At 41.1% G+C, this 13,987-nt stretch overlaps 1 protein-coding gene across 5 annotated transcripts in view; it reads left to right on the top strand.

Moving 5' to 3' along the window:
• The window catches only part of EWSR1 (EWS RNA binding protein 1), a 197,294-nt gene that overhangs the window by 165,790 nt on the left and 17,517 nt on the right, over window positions 1-13,987 (top strand). For 4 of the 5 annotated variants that reach the window (XM_030218209.1, XM_030218210.1, XM_030218211.1 and 1 more), the window contains 3 exons: window positions 2,751-2,880; window positions 3,206-3,319; window positions 4,960-5,095. In XM_030218209.1, the coding sequence (XP_030074069.1) occupies window positions 2,751-2,880; window positions 3,206-3,319; window positions 4,960-5,095 (380 nt within the window). The remainder of the gene's footprint in view (window positions 1-2,750; window positions 2,881-3,205; window positions 3,320-4,959; window positions 5,096-13,987) is intronic. The other variant, XM_030218212.1, reaches the window with a different exon arrangement.

Below are 13,987 nucleotides of genomic sequence, written 5' to 3' on the forward strand. Positions count from 1 at the left end.
GCTGGAAGGCTTTGAGTAAATAGGTTCTTTTCTTTATACTGTCTTGCTTGGTCAGTAGAAATACTGGCAGGGCTGCATATAGCACCTTATAGGATGTTGTTCAGTGGTAGTCTCTCCATCTGCTGGTAGGCCATATATCCAATCAGGAATAGTCTGGAGAGACTTGAGGGAAGACTACTAACAGGTAAGGACTTATCCTTTTATATGAACATTATCATCCCCTGCACTGTCATGTTTTTGCTGGTGGTGACTTCTGAAGCCCGTGCTTACTATGATCACCCCCACTCTGGTTTAAATGCCTAGAAACATTCTGAATGTCTCCTTAGGATCCTTTTTCCTGCCTCAGAAAGATGTAGCCCATCATTATAGTTGAGCCTTTAGTTTGTGTGTTTTCCATAAGTTTACCTATCCTGTGTATCTAAAACCTTGTTGGCACCAGGCTTTGAGCCTTTTGGAACTTCTCTGTATTATGTGGTTCTTTCCTGTCCCTTTCCATAGGTAGGTAGTACTTTGGAAAAAGCTACAGTCCAAACCAAAGACTGTAGCCTGTCCCTCAGCTTCTGGAAAGCTTTCTGTGCGCCAGTTGTGTGTTGGCCAGATTTGTCCCCAGGTAGATTACAATATCGGAATTGTTACTGTCTTCTCTGACATTCAGTATTTGGTGGTTCCTGGTAGCTGAAGACCCTGGAAGGCATTTTATTTGGTTGGAACCCATTAACTATATTCCCAAGTTATTGCCTCTCAGTTGCCTAGCAATAAGAATTTTCTGTTTTGAGCTAATCTGTCGCTGCTTTGGGGGATGTCTTTTGTATTATCTTGTTGGTCACTGGCTCCACCTTGGCTCTTATTTTCTGAGCATCATTTATTTATTTTGATATTTATATCCCACATTTTCCAAAACAATGTTTAAGTTCAATGTGGCTTACATATATGTAAGCCACATTGAACACGTACTGTATGGTGCAGTTGACTGCAATTAAGCATAATGTATTTTACAATAAATCTTACAAATAAAAGCAGAGAAAATGCAGATTGTTTCACAGTGTTACAGAATAATTAAATTTTTAGTTTGTTAGATACAGAAATATGCAAAGATGATATAAGAACGCTAGAAATATTGACGAGAGAGAATGGTGCATTCTAGCCACATTGAAGAGCATACTCCGGGCCGATGCCTGCATGTCACCTGCATATTTTTTATACCTTTAATCTCAGGCTTCTGATTGGCCTTAGTGGATAAAGTTGGTACACATTGTAATCTAATAGTGCTAGGAAGTAAATACAGTAGGTTGCATTTTTATTGTATTCCATTAAATGTCATGATTAGTGGAATATAAATTTTTAATAATCCTAGGCAAATGTGTAACTCTGCCAGCTCACCTACACTAATGGGAATATGAGCATACCCTGAGGTATTGAGGCTTACTTCTATAATGGTCATAATCATCATTGTGTAGTTTAGACTGACAATTTTTCACAAAATCTAGGAGCCAGCAGCAGACACCTCATGCTCCCCCCCCCCCCCCCCCCCCCAATCATTTCGACATTGTCCCCAGTGAAATTTGGGGGGGGGGGGGGTATTTCCTTCCAGATCAGTAATAGCTCTTCTAGAATCTGGCTTACTAAGGGCTCTCTTCCTTTTTTTTCTTTTCTTTTTTTTTTGTCTGTGGGCAAATAAACTTTAGTAAATCAGGTGCTTACAAAAGCCAGTAGTTTCCCTTTCCAAATCATGCTGTCTGCTGTGACACAGCATCCTCTGGATAGGTGAAACAGGCAGTTGTCTTGTACGTGTCACCAGAAACCTAGGTCCCCACCAGTCTCTTGCTCACATATACCCACCTCCCCATGTATTTCACCCAGTCCCTTGCTCTAGCACTACTACCTATTCACCTCACAGGCTGCCTTTGCAGAGGAAACAGCATGCTTCCTAGTCCCTGCTGTGATTTCATCTCTTGTGTAAGCTTGAGCCGCATGATATAGGATTTGGGCTTGAAGCTGAGAGACTCCGAGCTTCCTGTACCTCGCAACTCAAGCTTGCATAGAAAGCCGATTCATGGTGCAGAAGCATACCAGGTGCTGGGTAGTGTTTAAAAAAAATTTTTTTTTTGGGGGGGGGGGGGGGCTAATATCCCAGGCGCAAGTGTGCAATTTCTAGGCGACCTGGCGCCCAGGATTTGTCAAGCCGTGGTATAGTTATAGCAAAGCAAGAACAAACCTTGTGTTTGAAACCTTGTAAGGGCGACCGACTATAACTACCATAGTAAAAATTTGCTTGAATTTATCCTTGCATATGACCAAAATATCTCCTGTCCAAGTTGGTTCTGAACAAAGGGTTAATTTGACAGTGTGGGAAATTTGTATAAAATTCATATGCATTTAATCTGTTGCCAGAGATCATTTGTATTGCATCATTTTATTTTGTGTGGTCACTTGACGTAGACCAGAATGCCAGGAACCAACTAGAAGGGAAGAAATCACAGCTTTTGTGCTTAATCTGTTAGGTTTTAGGGATTGATAGTGGATTTTAAATGAATAGGTTTACAGTAGTATGAATAAAAATTTGCATATTCTATAAAAGTATTACCAAATATCAAGACTTGAAAGTATTTTTCAGTCTCGATATTTCACAGCTTTTCACTACTAGGAAGGCTTTCAGATTTCATCTTAAGTCGAGCTGTTTTTGTTCCAGCAGTATATACTGCCCATCATTCTGGAGATTGTTTATATTCTTTGTATTTGCTTATGGACAGATCAACAAGAGGACTGGACAACCTTTGATAAACATCTTTACTGATAAAGAAACAGGAAAGCCAAAAGGAGATGGTACAGTGAGCTTTGAAGATCCACCAGCTGCTAAGGGTGCAGTAGATTGGTTTGATGGTGAGTTAGATAGAGAAGGTGAGCTTCATGTGTTCAGGGGGACTAGGGATACATGGTTGAGGAATGTGGAATAAATACCTTTAGAAACTAAAGCTAAATAGAAACTTTTAAATTCATCAACTGCAGTTTGGTATTAAAAATCTGCTGGTGTATTTTTTTATTCATAGATTTAGCAGTTCTTTGACATGGGACAGCTTGTGAATCTGCTGTATAAAAGTCAAGCTTTTATCCTTTCTAGCAAATAGAATCTGCTTCTTTCATACTTGAAGTAAATTTTGTCATCCTGTGGCAGTTACCTTTTTTTTTGTTGTTGTTGTTGTTGCAGGTAAAGAGTTTCAAGGGAACAAACTGAAAGTTTCTATGGCCCGGAAGAAGTCTCAAATGAATATGCGAGGTGGTCTACTTTCTGGACGAGGCCTGCCTCTCCCTCTCAGAGGAGGTAAGGGATGTTGGGAGATCATTCTTCATTCAATCTGGGCATGGATATTACGACTGGTAGCGCTATAGAAGTGATTTATAGTAGTAGTAGTTATTTTAAAATTGAATTAATGAACTAAAGGGGAACATTTTAGCTTGGCTTGGCACTAGCTCAAGGCAAGTTTAGATTCAGGTACAGTAGGTATTTTCCTGTTCCTAGAGTGACAAGGGAGGATTAAGTAACATAAGTGGTTTTTTAGGTTTGTTTTGAAGAAGAAATATAGAATATTTTTCTTATGTGGATGATATTGTGCTGCGGTTCCTCATTTTATTAGATTTTAGTTCTGTGAAGTCATTGATTAATGTCTTTCTCATGGTTTAGGTAATTTGACCGTTGGTGTGGATGTGGTGTGATTCCATGCTAATACAGTGAAATCAAGCTTTTAGTTGTGTGGTTGGATTCTATCTTAACCATGGAAACTTATGTGAACTGTTTGGTACAAAAGATTTTGTTCAAGTTGAAATTACTGTGTAGATAAGGTTTTTTTAAATAGAAAATTGGTATTTCTGACTTGCTATCCAGGCAGTGATTCTTACGTCTTGATTATTGTAATATCTGCTTGTTAGGCTTCCCAGCTAAGCAGTTGTCTCCAGGTCTTACAAAATGTAGCCATTAAGTTGATCTTACATGGAAATACATTTGGCCATGCAACACCGTTATGTGAATTACATTGGCTACCTATTCAAGCAAGCCAAGCAAGAATTGAATTTAAAGCTTTGACTTTATTTTAAGATCTCGTTCTAAGTCCTGGATATTTTGACATATTTAGTAACCACTTATAGACCACTACGTCTGCAGTCTTCACAGGAGTTGCTTGCATTGCCTTCAGCTAATTGCTGCCAATTGGTCAGTACTAAAAAGAGTATACTATCAGGCAAAGGTTGTGAACTGTGGAATACTCCAAAGTCAGAAACATTACATATTGCATTTTTGACAAACTAAAACCTTTGCTATTGTAGCGTTACCTCTTTAATAATAAGTGTACTACCTACTTTTTCATGATCACGTTTCCAATTTCTGGTTTTGACTGCAGTTTTATGATCTTGATGAAACCTTTTGCTGAAGGTGATCAAGCGGGATACAGATGCTGTTATTAACCCAAGATTTATAACGATTTGAGACTCTTTCCTGATTCTCGGCTTGCTATTTCTCTAGTCCTGTAGATTGCAATGTCCCTATATAAGTTAAAGAATGCTAAGATTAGTATACCAAGGGGGCCTCCTATTTTATTGCAACTTTGAGTAGATTTTACTGTTCTGCTGGCCAAAACGTTAAAATGCAGCTGTATTTGAGATCTACAGTGCAATAGCTATTGTGCTTTCTAAATGGTGATCATACTATGAAAAGTGGTGGTTTCTTATGTATTGAAAAATACTGGTGCCTTCAAAGGCTCATTGCTCCATACAGGTGGAGAAGGGAAATTACCAGCAAGAGCTGTCTTACTCATATTCAGTGTATGCATTTAACTTTATTACTTTAAAAGAAACCAACTTTACATTGTTTTAACTTCTCCCTTTTGGCCCTTCAGATATTTACTAGTTGTGGTGAATTGACTGACTATGATCTGTTCTATATTGTCACTAATTTAAGCTATCTGTTAGGACTGTTAGGCCGCATAGGTAACCGTGGTGGTGAACGAGGTGGAGGAATGCCCCAAAGAGGTCCCAGAGGTCCTAGAGGAAACCCAGCAGCAGGAAATGTCCAGCATAGAGCCGGAGACTGGCAGTGCCCTAATCCGTATGTATTTGAGGTGTTCTTTCTTACTATCTATCGGGTAATAATGCCTTAGCTGTATTTAATATTCAGGGTTAACCTTGGTCACTTCTACACATTTCACAGGCTTTATGTGCTTTCTAAAGACTGCACAGTCCCCACAAATCCAGTGGTCCTACAGTTTCCAGGAATTACACCTACAAACAAAACACATCCTTTGCCTCGCGTATAGGTCACAGATTAGGCGAAGGGGCTAGCAAAGCATTTGATTAGGAAAAAAGGTGGCGGTGAACTAGAACTTAATATGGAAGGGATAAAATTGAATTCTACTCAATTAGGTTTTACTATAATTAATCTTTAGTGATTTGCCCATAAGATTGCAAAGCTGTAACAGGATCTTGACTACATGTATGATCTCCTTTACTTCCCAATAAGGATGGAAGATTTGTATTGATTTCTTAGACAGCTGATTTGAGATGGTTTCACAGTGCAGTGTCCTAGCTTCCTAACCAGAAATTTGTATGCATTAGTTATTTTTCTGTAATCATCTCTGAACAGGTTGGTTGAGCGGAATATAAAAGACTTGAATTAAGTTAGTAGGTTACAGGTTTTGGAGGAATAGACAGTGAAGTTCAGTTAGTGCAACAGATTTAAACACCTGAAGACGTGGTGACCCAAGGATGTCCAGAGTGCTAAAGATGGCATGATGAGACCAAACCTTGTACGTCAGAATAATGCTTGCATCTGAATTTAGGGGTTTGCAAGGTATAGAAGCTATCATTGGGGAATGTAATGGTGGCAGGGTCATAACAAAGAAAACCATTTCCTACCCTCCATTCCACTGTAGTGCCTCGTTTGAACTTCTAGTTCATCCTTGATATTGGCTGGACTCAGTGTTTATTCTATACCTGCCTCCTGATCTCTCTTCTAGTATTATTACTTGCATATGTACTATGATGACTGCTGGTGTTATCTGCTTTAAATTTTGCCAGGGCTCAGGGCATCATACAAAATTCATATTGCAACAATTTGTGCCTTTTATTTTGGTTGGGAGGGGGAGGGAGCCATGCAGTTACTTCCTCACATGGTCTTCATATTAATTGGAACGGTCTATATTAGATGATCTAGAGCAGGTTTGACTAGGCATTTAAAAATATAAATATGGTGCTATGAACCCTCACCACTTAGGGATTTGCCTTTTATAAAACCCTCCAATTCAGTGCAGCCATTATAGTGGTAGACCTCAACAAGGAGTCACCAACTGCAGTTCCTCTGACTCAGCTAACTTGCATCCTAAGTTCTAGCCATTTTAAAAATAGCACAGAAGTAAGCAGAGCTTGTTCTAGCAGTATGTATTGCCATCTGACACTTGCATCCAGTACTCCTTAAATGACTCGGGAACATGTGGCTGCTCCCACTGTACTCCGCACACCTTTCTTGATGTGTGCCTTCAAGGAGCAGTTCATAAGATTCCATAAACAGATGGAAGTAAAGAAGTGCTGAATCATAATTTGCAGGAAGAGATGTAGCCACTGCCTGCAAAAGACAGACAAACCTCGAAGTGCCTCATGGTTGATGTCAAACGTACAGTTATCTCTTCAGTGCATCAGGGAGGAAGCGTCACCAAGGCATTGGAGATCTGTGTTGATTCCCTCATTCCAAAGTCTGACACCAGTGTCAGAAGTAATCCAGACTTCTCCATCTGAGTACTTTTCAGGGTCAGGCTTTGAGTGCTTCTGGCATTCTGATTATAAGCCAGTGGTAATCAATGAATAAGAATACCAAACTGGCTTACCATCTGACCTGTCTCCTTCACATGAGGGAAGAAATTTTCAACCGAAGGAACTCGTAATGATTTTATATGAGAAGTGGCAACTGCTGTTTCATTTGTTAGATGGTGTAGGAATCCAGGGCACACACATTAGAATCCTCCAATTCTTTAGACCACCCAAAGAAGCTGTGACAGTTCACAGAATCCTTAAGGGCATACAGTTGAGAATGTTGGAGAACCCTCCCTGCAACCTTCCAGACCTGTCAAGATACTTGGATTATGCATGCCTACCAGCAGAGGGAGACTTGAGAACAGCTGATTTTGAGAACTGTGTATCTTCCCTGTGCAAATGAGTTGCATGGGAAAGGGGTTAGCAGGGATCCCCCTCCATGTCCAGGTCAGCCTACCTATCCTTGTGCCATGGCAATTATAACAGCACTAAAAAAATTGATATGGTTGATAGCATTAAAATCCCTATAAGCACTGAGAGGAAGTTGTCAAGATGGGCTATTGAGTTTTTACCACAAGTCGGATTATTTTAACACTGGGGACAGGCAGGGATGGAGGAGACTACTTGTGGGGATGGGTGGAATTTCTATCCCCTTGCAGTTCTCTGGCTAAACGGGAGAAATACACTTCAAGCATAATCAATGTAGGAAAATATCCAATACATTGTACATGCTTAAACACTATTTACTACTACTACTACTATTTGACATTTCTAAAGTGCTACTAGGGTTACGCAGCGCTGTACAATATAACATAGAAGGACAGTCCCTGCTGGAAGAGCTTACAATCTAATGGACAAATGTACAGACAATCAAGTCTGTACAGTCTTCACAATGACAATAGAGATGATGATCCAGGGCAACACGAACAGTATGGCCACAAGGAGGGTTTCTGTGCTGTGGTTTGCCAGTTGGAAAAGGATGAGTTTGTTGAGGATCTTAGCTGAAAAATGGGAGGCTGAAAATTGAGCAAAAATTGGCTGGAAATGAGGGGCCAAGTATTGAGGTTTTATAAGGACAGGGGTGACCAGGGGTATGTTTCCATGGAGTGGCACAACAAGAGGCAGGAATGAAGCAGAGGGAGGAGAAAAAGAACAAGGGAGGGAGCAAGATGCTCGACTAAAAAAGGCAGGCCAATCAAGCCTAAAGGAAGAGGAATTGAGAGACTTGATAGTCTTGAAGTACAGGGACAGAAGTAAGATTGAACGTGGACCAGGATGAGGAATGACTGGGCCCAGGCATTAGGGTAGAGAAGGGACTGTGGTGGGGGAGTCGGGAGGGGGGCCTTGGGCAGAAAAGATGGAAGATGGGCAATTTTAAGGCCCCAAGCATCTGCAGGAGGTAAGACGACAATAGGGATGGATCATGGGCAGAGTATCAGCAGGGGAAAGTCTATTAAATATGTGGAATAAAGCTTGTGGACGATTGGAGGCCATAGCTGCGTGCCACTCAAAGTACCTGCATTTGGTAGCTGAGTGATAAATCCGAAGGCAAGCCTGGTAACTTGAGGGAGAGTGGGACTTGCCCGCAGTGTTTGGCATGACATAGGACTTGAGATCAGGTGAGAACCAAGGAGAATGCGAGGATTGGGAAGAGGGATGTGAGCTGAGGGGAGCATGTTGATCTAAGAGCTGTTTGAAAGATGAATAGAGCTGATGTGCCCAGTCAGTCATTGAATCGAGAGGATAGGGAGAGTTAGGCAGAAGTTGTGCGATCTATAGAAGTGTCCAAAAGTGATCCCGTTCCTGAAACTTGTTCAGGACTATTAAAATGTAGTAAGTTTAAGATGATTTTCCTGGGTACTCTTAATCCAGTGGTTTCCCAAACCTGATCCTGGAGGCACCCCAGCCTGTCAGGTTTTCAGGATATCCACAATGAATATTCATGAGAAATTTGCATGCACTACCTCCACCTCACGCAAATCTCTCATGAATATTCATTGTTGCCTGCCGCATTGAGCCTGCCATGAGTGGGAAAGCGCGGGGTACAAATGTAACAAAAATAAAAAATAAATTGTGGGTATCCTGAAAACCTGACGGGCTGGGGTGCCTCCAGGACCAGGTTTGGGAACCACTTCTCTAATCCCTTTCCTCTAAAAGGAAAACTGGTTATGTTCTGTGGGCTTAAACCACAATTGTTGGACTAAAACATTGAAATCATAATGCATCTGATTTGTAATTTAAAAAAAAAAAAAGATGGGAATAAGGTGGGAACTCATAAAGACAGTGAGGCTCACACAGTTTTTGATTTTTTTCTATCAATTTTCCCTTCTTTCTTAAATTATAACTTTATTTTATTTTTATTTTTTTGCTCTGTATTGATACCTAATTTTGGCTGTGTGTTATGTAAATTGCTATGTCTGCCTATATCTAATTATTGTATATCCAGGGCTGGCTCAAGGGGAGTGTGGTGCCCTGAGCCAAATTTTGCATCTGCGAACCCCCATTCTCCCTCTCATATTCCCCCTCCTGCTGCTGATAAAGGGTGCCAAAACCCCAGGTTCTTAAATCATAATAATTAGGATATCAGTTCCCAGGAAGTGTGTCATAGCCCTTTCTTTGTATTGGAGAACAAACTTCCAGAATTTTGTTTCAGAAGACCTTGCATTACAGAATGGAGGAAGATGCATTTCAGATTCTCGGTAGTACAAGACTACTGTACGAGTCCCATTATACTTCTAATTTCTAAAGTTCTTCAGAAAATTAGGGCTGCACGTTAATTGTGATTAACACATTAATTGATCATGATTAATAACTCGGTTCTGCCTGCCTTCCCGCCACTGTTCACAGTTCGGCACCTGTCCCAGACCTGATCACAGGTCCTCCCCACACCATCTTTTCCAAACGCAGGCAAGTCTTCAGCCCTCCAGTGGCTGTCATACTCAAAAACTGCTTGCGGTCTGTACCAGGCCTTTCCCTCTGACCTGGCGTGCTCCTTTTGAAAACAAGAACAGCTTTTTAATTTATTTGAAAGCTTCTCCATATGAAGCTATAAATATCATGAAAATAAAAACTGAATATCACTAAAACAGCTTAATTATTGTTGCTGGTAAAAACAGAAGTTATAAACTCCGTATTTTGTGCTCATTTTTCTTTTTTTAACATACTGTAATTTTCAGATAATATACATTCATGAAATGTATGAGGTACAATAGTGTAATAGTTGCAAGAACAATACAACCAGATACTTGTGCTCATTTTTCTAAACTGTTCTATACAATGCAGATGACCAAATTTTAGTGATATCCTGTTTCCTGATGGGTTCATCTTAACTGTTGTAATATGCCTTGGGAAGCCTGGTGTTATCAAGATGAAATATATTGAATTTAAATGGAAATAAAAGTGGCTGATTCTCAAAATGTTACTACGTATGTTACTATGGTATCACGTGGCCTTGCAAATTATGGTATATATGCGAGACTAAGAGGAAAATCAAGGTTAGAATAGCTCAGCATTTGAGCAATATTAGATTACAGCAAATGGAAATGCCTTTAGTTAATCATTGGGTCAAACCCATCATTCAGTGGAGACTTGAAATTTCATCAGTATTGAATTTGGATTATTTTAAAAAACAAATTTTGTGGCATTTAAAGCTTTTGAAGAAGGATTTCCTTACATATTGACTTTTTGGAGGTTCTTAAAAGGGTAGTACAATCTCCCGGCTACTGCACCCTGCTCCTCCGCAGCGGTGCAGTATTTACAGACCCCAGTTGCGCCCAGCTGATCCGCAAACCGCGAAAGCAAAGGCGCGAGTGAGAAAAGGAGCTGCCCTGTTCGTTTTAAAGGAACAGAGCACAGCAAAGCAGCAGCAGGCCAGCTGGTCCCCTTGTCTTTACCCTTAATGGCTGCCTATCCCCACCTCAAAAGCTCTTCCTTTAAAGAGCTTGAAGAATCGATCCTAGAACACTAATAAGTAATGCAGCAACAAGGATCAGGGAGGGAATGGGGGGAAGGACTCTGCTTCTCGAGTGTAACACCCCCGAGGCACCAAGAGACCCCCATGGACCTCTGCCTCTGAAAACCAGGGGGTTTTTTGTTTGTTTTTTTTAATGCACAGGAATCAGACAAGAATTACAGAATAGAAATAAAGTATGAGACTGAAGGGCTCACCACCTTCCACCTGCTGGAGACTGAGATTACTGGATCTTTCTCTAACTGGCAAGGGCTCGTATTGGCTCAAATAGTAGTAGTAGTAGTAGTAGTAGTCAGGTTTTTTTTTCTCAGTCTCCACCTGCTGGAAGGCGTGCACAACTCATCAGTCACATTCTGGGCCGGTCCGGAGGGACTAAAGGAAAGCAAATTAGCAGGTAAGGCCTAATTGACCCGTTTGGATGAGGTTTTTTAACTAAGTGAGATTAAATTGTTATATTCATGAAAAAGTAAATTATGTATGTATATTTGAAGAATTAGTCATATTAGTAATGTTGTGCATAGTCATTAGGGATATCCTGGAAAATCTGGAGTTCTTGGCAGCCCTTGGACTGAACTTGAATAAGCTTTTTCTAGAGAGTTGGGAACAGTGAACGCTACTCAGCACAGTAGATTTCCTTTGAGGTCAGTGCTTTTGAGATAACATAGAGGCTGAGAAGTACCAAGAGTTCATGTTTGCAGGTTGCTTTTCTGGTGCCTTGGGTAGGAGATCAACTAAAGTTACTTTACCAGAGGTGGGTCTAGATAATCACAGATCTTTGGGTATCTTATAGCATCTTTATCTCCCTTCCATTTTTACCTCTGCCAAGTCAAACAGGAGTGGAGGTGCACAGGACTGTGACTCTCTTCTGTACTCATCCTGGAAGTTTGCGTCAGAGGCACCGGGACTGGCAGAGGAAGCAATACTGGTGCAGGGAGAGTTGCAGTCCTGAGTGTCTTCACTCATTGTGCAGACTTGACAAAGATGAAAATGGGAGCCAGAAGTTGCTGCACTAGTGGTGGGGGGGTTAGGGGAGGGGGGGAGAGAGAATGGTGGAATGCTAGTTCATGGTTGGGGCAGGAAAGACAAATGGGGTAAGACTGGATGGGAGGGAGGAGGAGAAAAAAACGGGCCATGCTAGATGGGGTAAGACCAAGGAGGTTTGATAACGGGGTAATACTGGATGGGATGGAAGGGGGCAGAGAGGCAGAGGCAAAGCTTGTTGGGATGAAGATGGGGGAAATACTGCATGGGAAAACAGAGCTATAGAGGGGCAATTTGGATGGGGAAGATGAGACAGCAGTAAAAATATGGAATTTCATTCCTCTGGTCTATTTTTTTTTCTTTTATTTAGAAAGCAATTAAAAGCATTTTTTGTAGTCAGATATTCAGTTTAGAATGGTTTATATTCTTTTAGTGTATGTCAAAATTCCATCTGATTGAGATGTTTGTTTGTTGTAATCTGCAATGAATCCTTGTGGAGATACAGCGGAATAGAAGTTACAATTGACTTGGATTGTATTCTGGATGGTGGGGGGGGGGAGATGGAGGCAATACTCCATGAGGAGAGAGAAAAAAAGACGGGCAATACTGCATGGAGAGAGAGAGTGAGAGAGAACAGTTCTGAAGGGGGAAGGAGATAGATGGGGCAATGCTGGATGGTGGTGCAAGGGAGAAAGACTGAGGGGATTCTGGATGGTGGAGGCTGGAGAGAATCAAGAAAAGATGCTGAATGGCAAGGGGAAAAAGACAAAGGAGATGATGGCTGGCAGAGAGGCAGATGAGAGGAGATGGCTAGGGAGAGAGACAGGAAATGCTGAATGGTGGCGGAGGGAGAGACAGAAGATACTAGAATGCAGGGGTAGAGAGAGAGATGTAAGAGTTGAAAGACTGGGGAATAAAATGGAGAATGAGTCAGGGTGAGGGAAAGAGATGGAAAGCTGTAAGACGCAGTGCAAGGTAGATTAAAGACCAGATATGAAAGAAATCTGAATGGATAAAGAGGCACAAAAAATGGAAGAAAGCTGAAAGGACCAGATCAGTGTTGGAGTTGGATGTAGTGAAGGAAGTAAAAAGGAAGGAGAAAAAAGACAAATGGAGAGGAGACCATTGGAAGGAGTTAAAAGAAGACAGAAAAGCAATAGCCAGAGACTGTGGCCAACACAAAAAATAAATAAATGGCCAGACAGCAAAGGTAGAAACAAAAATTTACTTTTAATTTACGATAAAGTAATGTGGTAGCCATGTTAGTTCACCTTAGATGTTAATTTTAAAAAAGAAAATAAGGTAATTTTTAAACTAGGTTTTAGAGGCCAAATTCACCTTCAGGTCAGGACAGTATACTACTGTTGTGGTATGTTCCGACTTAAGGAAGGAGGTTTCGGCCTTCAAAACTAGACAAAAAATGTAATGTTAGTCCAATAAAAAGGTTATCACCTTATTTTCTGTTTTGATTTTGTTAATTTTAAATGTAACAATTGGAATGTCAAATTTACATTTATCTTTGTTTTGCACAGTACAAAGGGATGTGTGTCACTGTTTCTATTTCTTTGGTGTTGCACTGTATGCAGAGTTTGGCTTCTAGGGGTTTCAGTATAATTTTTGTCTACATTTTTTTTTAGTTTGGAGTTTGTGTACTTGATTAGGGTCTGTCTGTTCTTGTGAAACTGGGTTTTCCATATCATCATGCTGATCAAGCCATAGACTGGTGGAGATAGAGAGCAAACTTTTGCCTCCCTATATGTGGTCATGTGCTGCCGGAAACTCCCCAGTATGTTCTGTATCTCAGCAGGTGGTGGTCACACACAGCAGCAGCTCTGGCTAGGCCTCCAAGCCTAATTTTTAGGTTTTGTTGAGTGCCTGGGGTTGAGGGCTCTTCTTGAGCAAGTGCAAACCTGGTGGCGCCAGGTCCCTCCTTTTCTCCCCCCTCCCACTGGCTCCGTTAAAAAAAAAAAAAAAAATTTTGAACGTCCTTAAAGGCGTTTATTTCTACGTTTATTTAAACGTTTATTGCAGCTACTCACTGGGACACCAGGTCGTTACAGCTCGGAGCGGAAAGCAGGTAATTTTTACCTTTTTATAGCGGGCAGGGGGTTCCCCGATTGATCTCCACGTGGCCTATGGCGTCGGAGGGCGAGGGCGCAAAGAGTCGCTCCCCGGATCGCTTGTGCGCTTCTAGAGGGGATGCGGGGGTCTTAAAGTCTGATTCGCCCTTGTTGGGTGACAGTT

The sequence above is a fragment of the Microcaecilia unicolor genome, chromosome 11, assembly GCF_901765095.1.
Source record: "Microcaecilia unicolor chromosome 11, aMicUni1.1, whole genome shotgun sequence".
Lineage (NCBI taxonomy): Eukaryota > Metazoa > Chordata > Amphibia > Gymnophiona > Siphonopidae > Microcaecilia > Microcaecilia unicolor.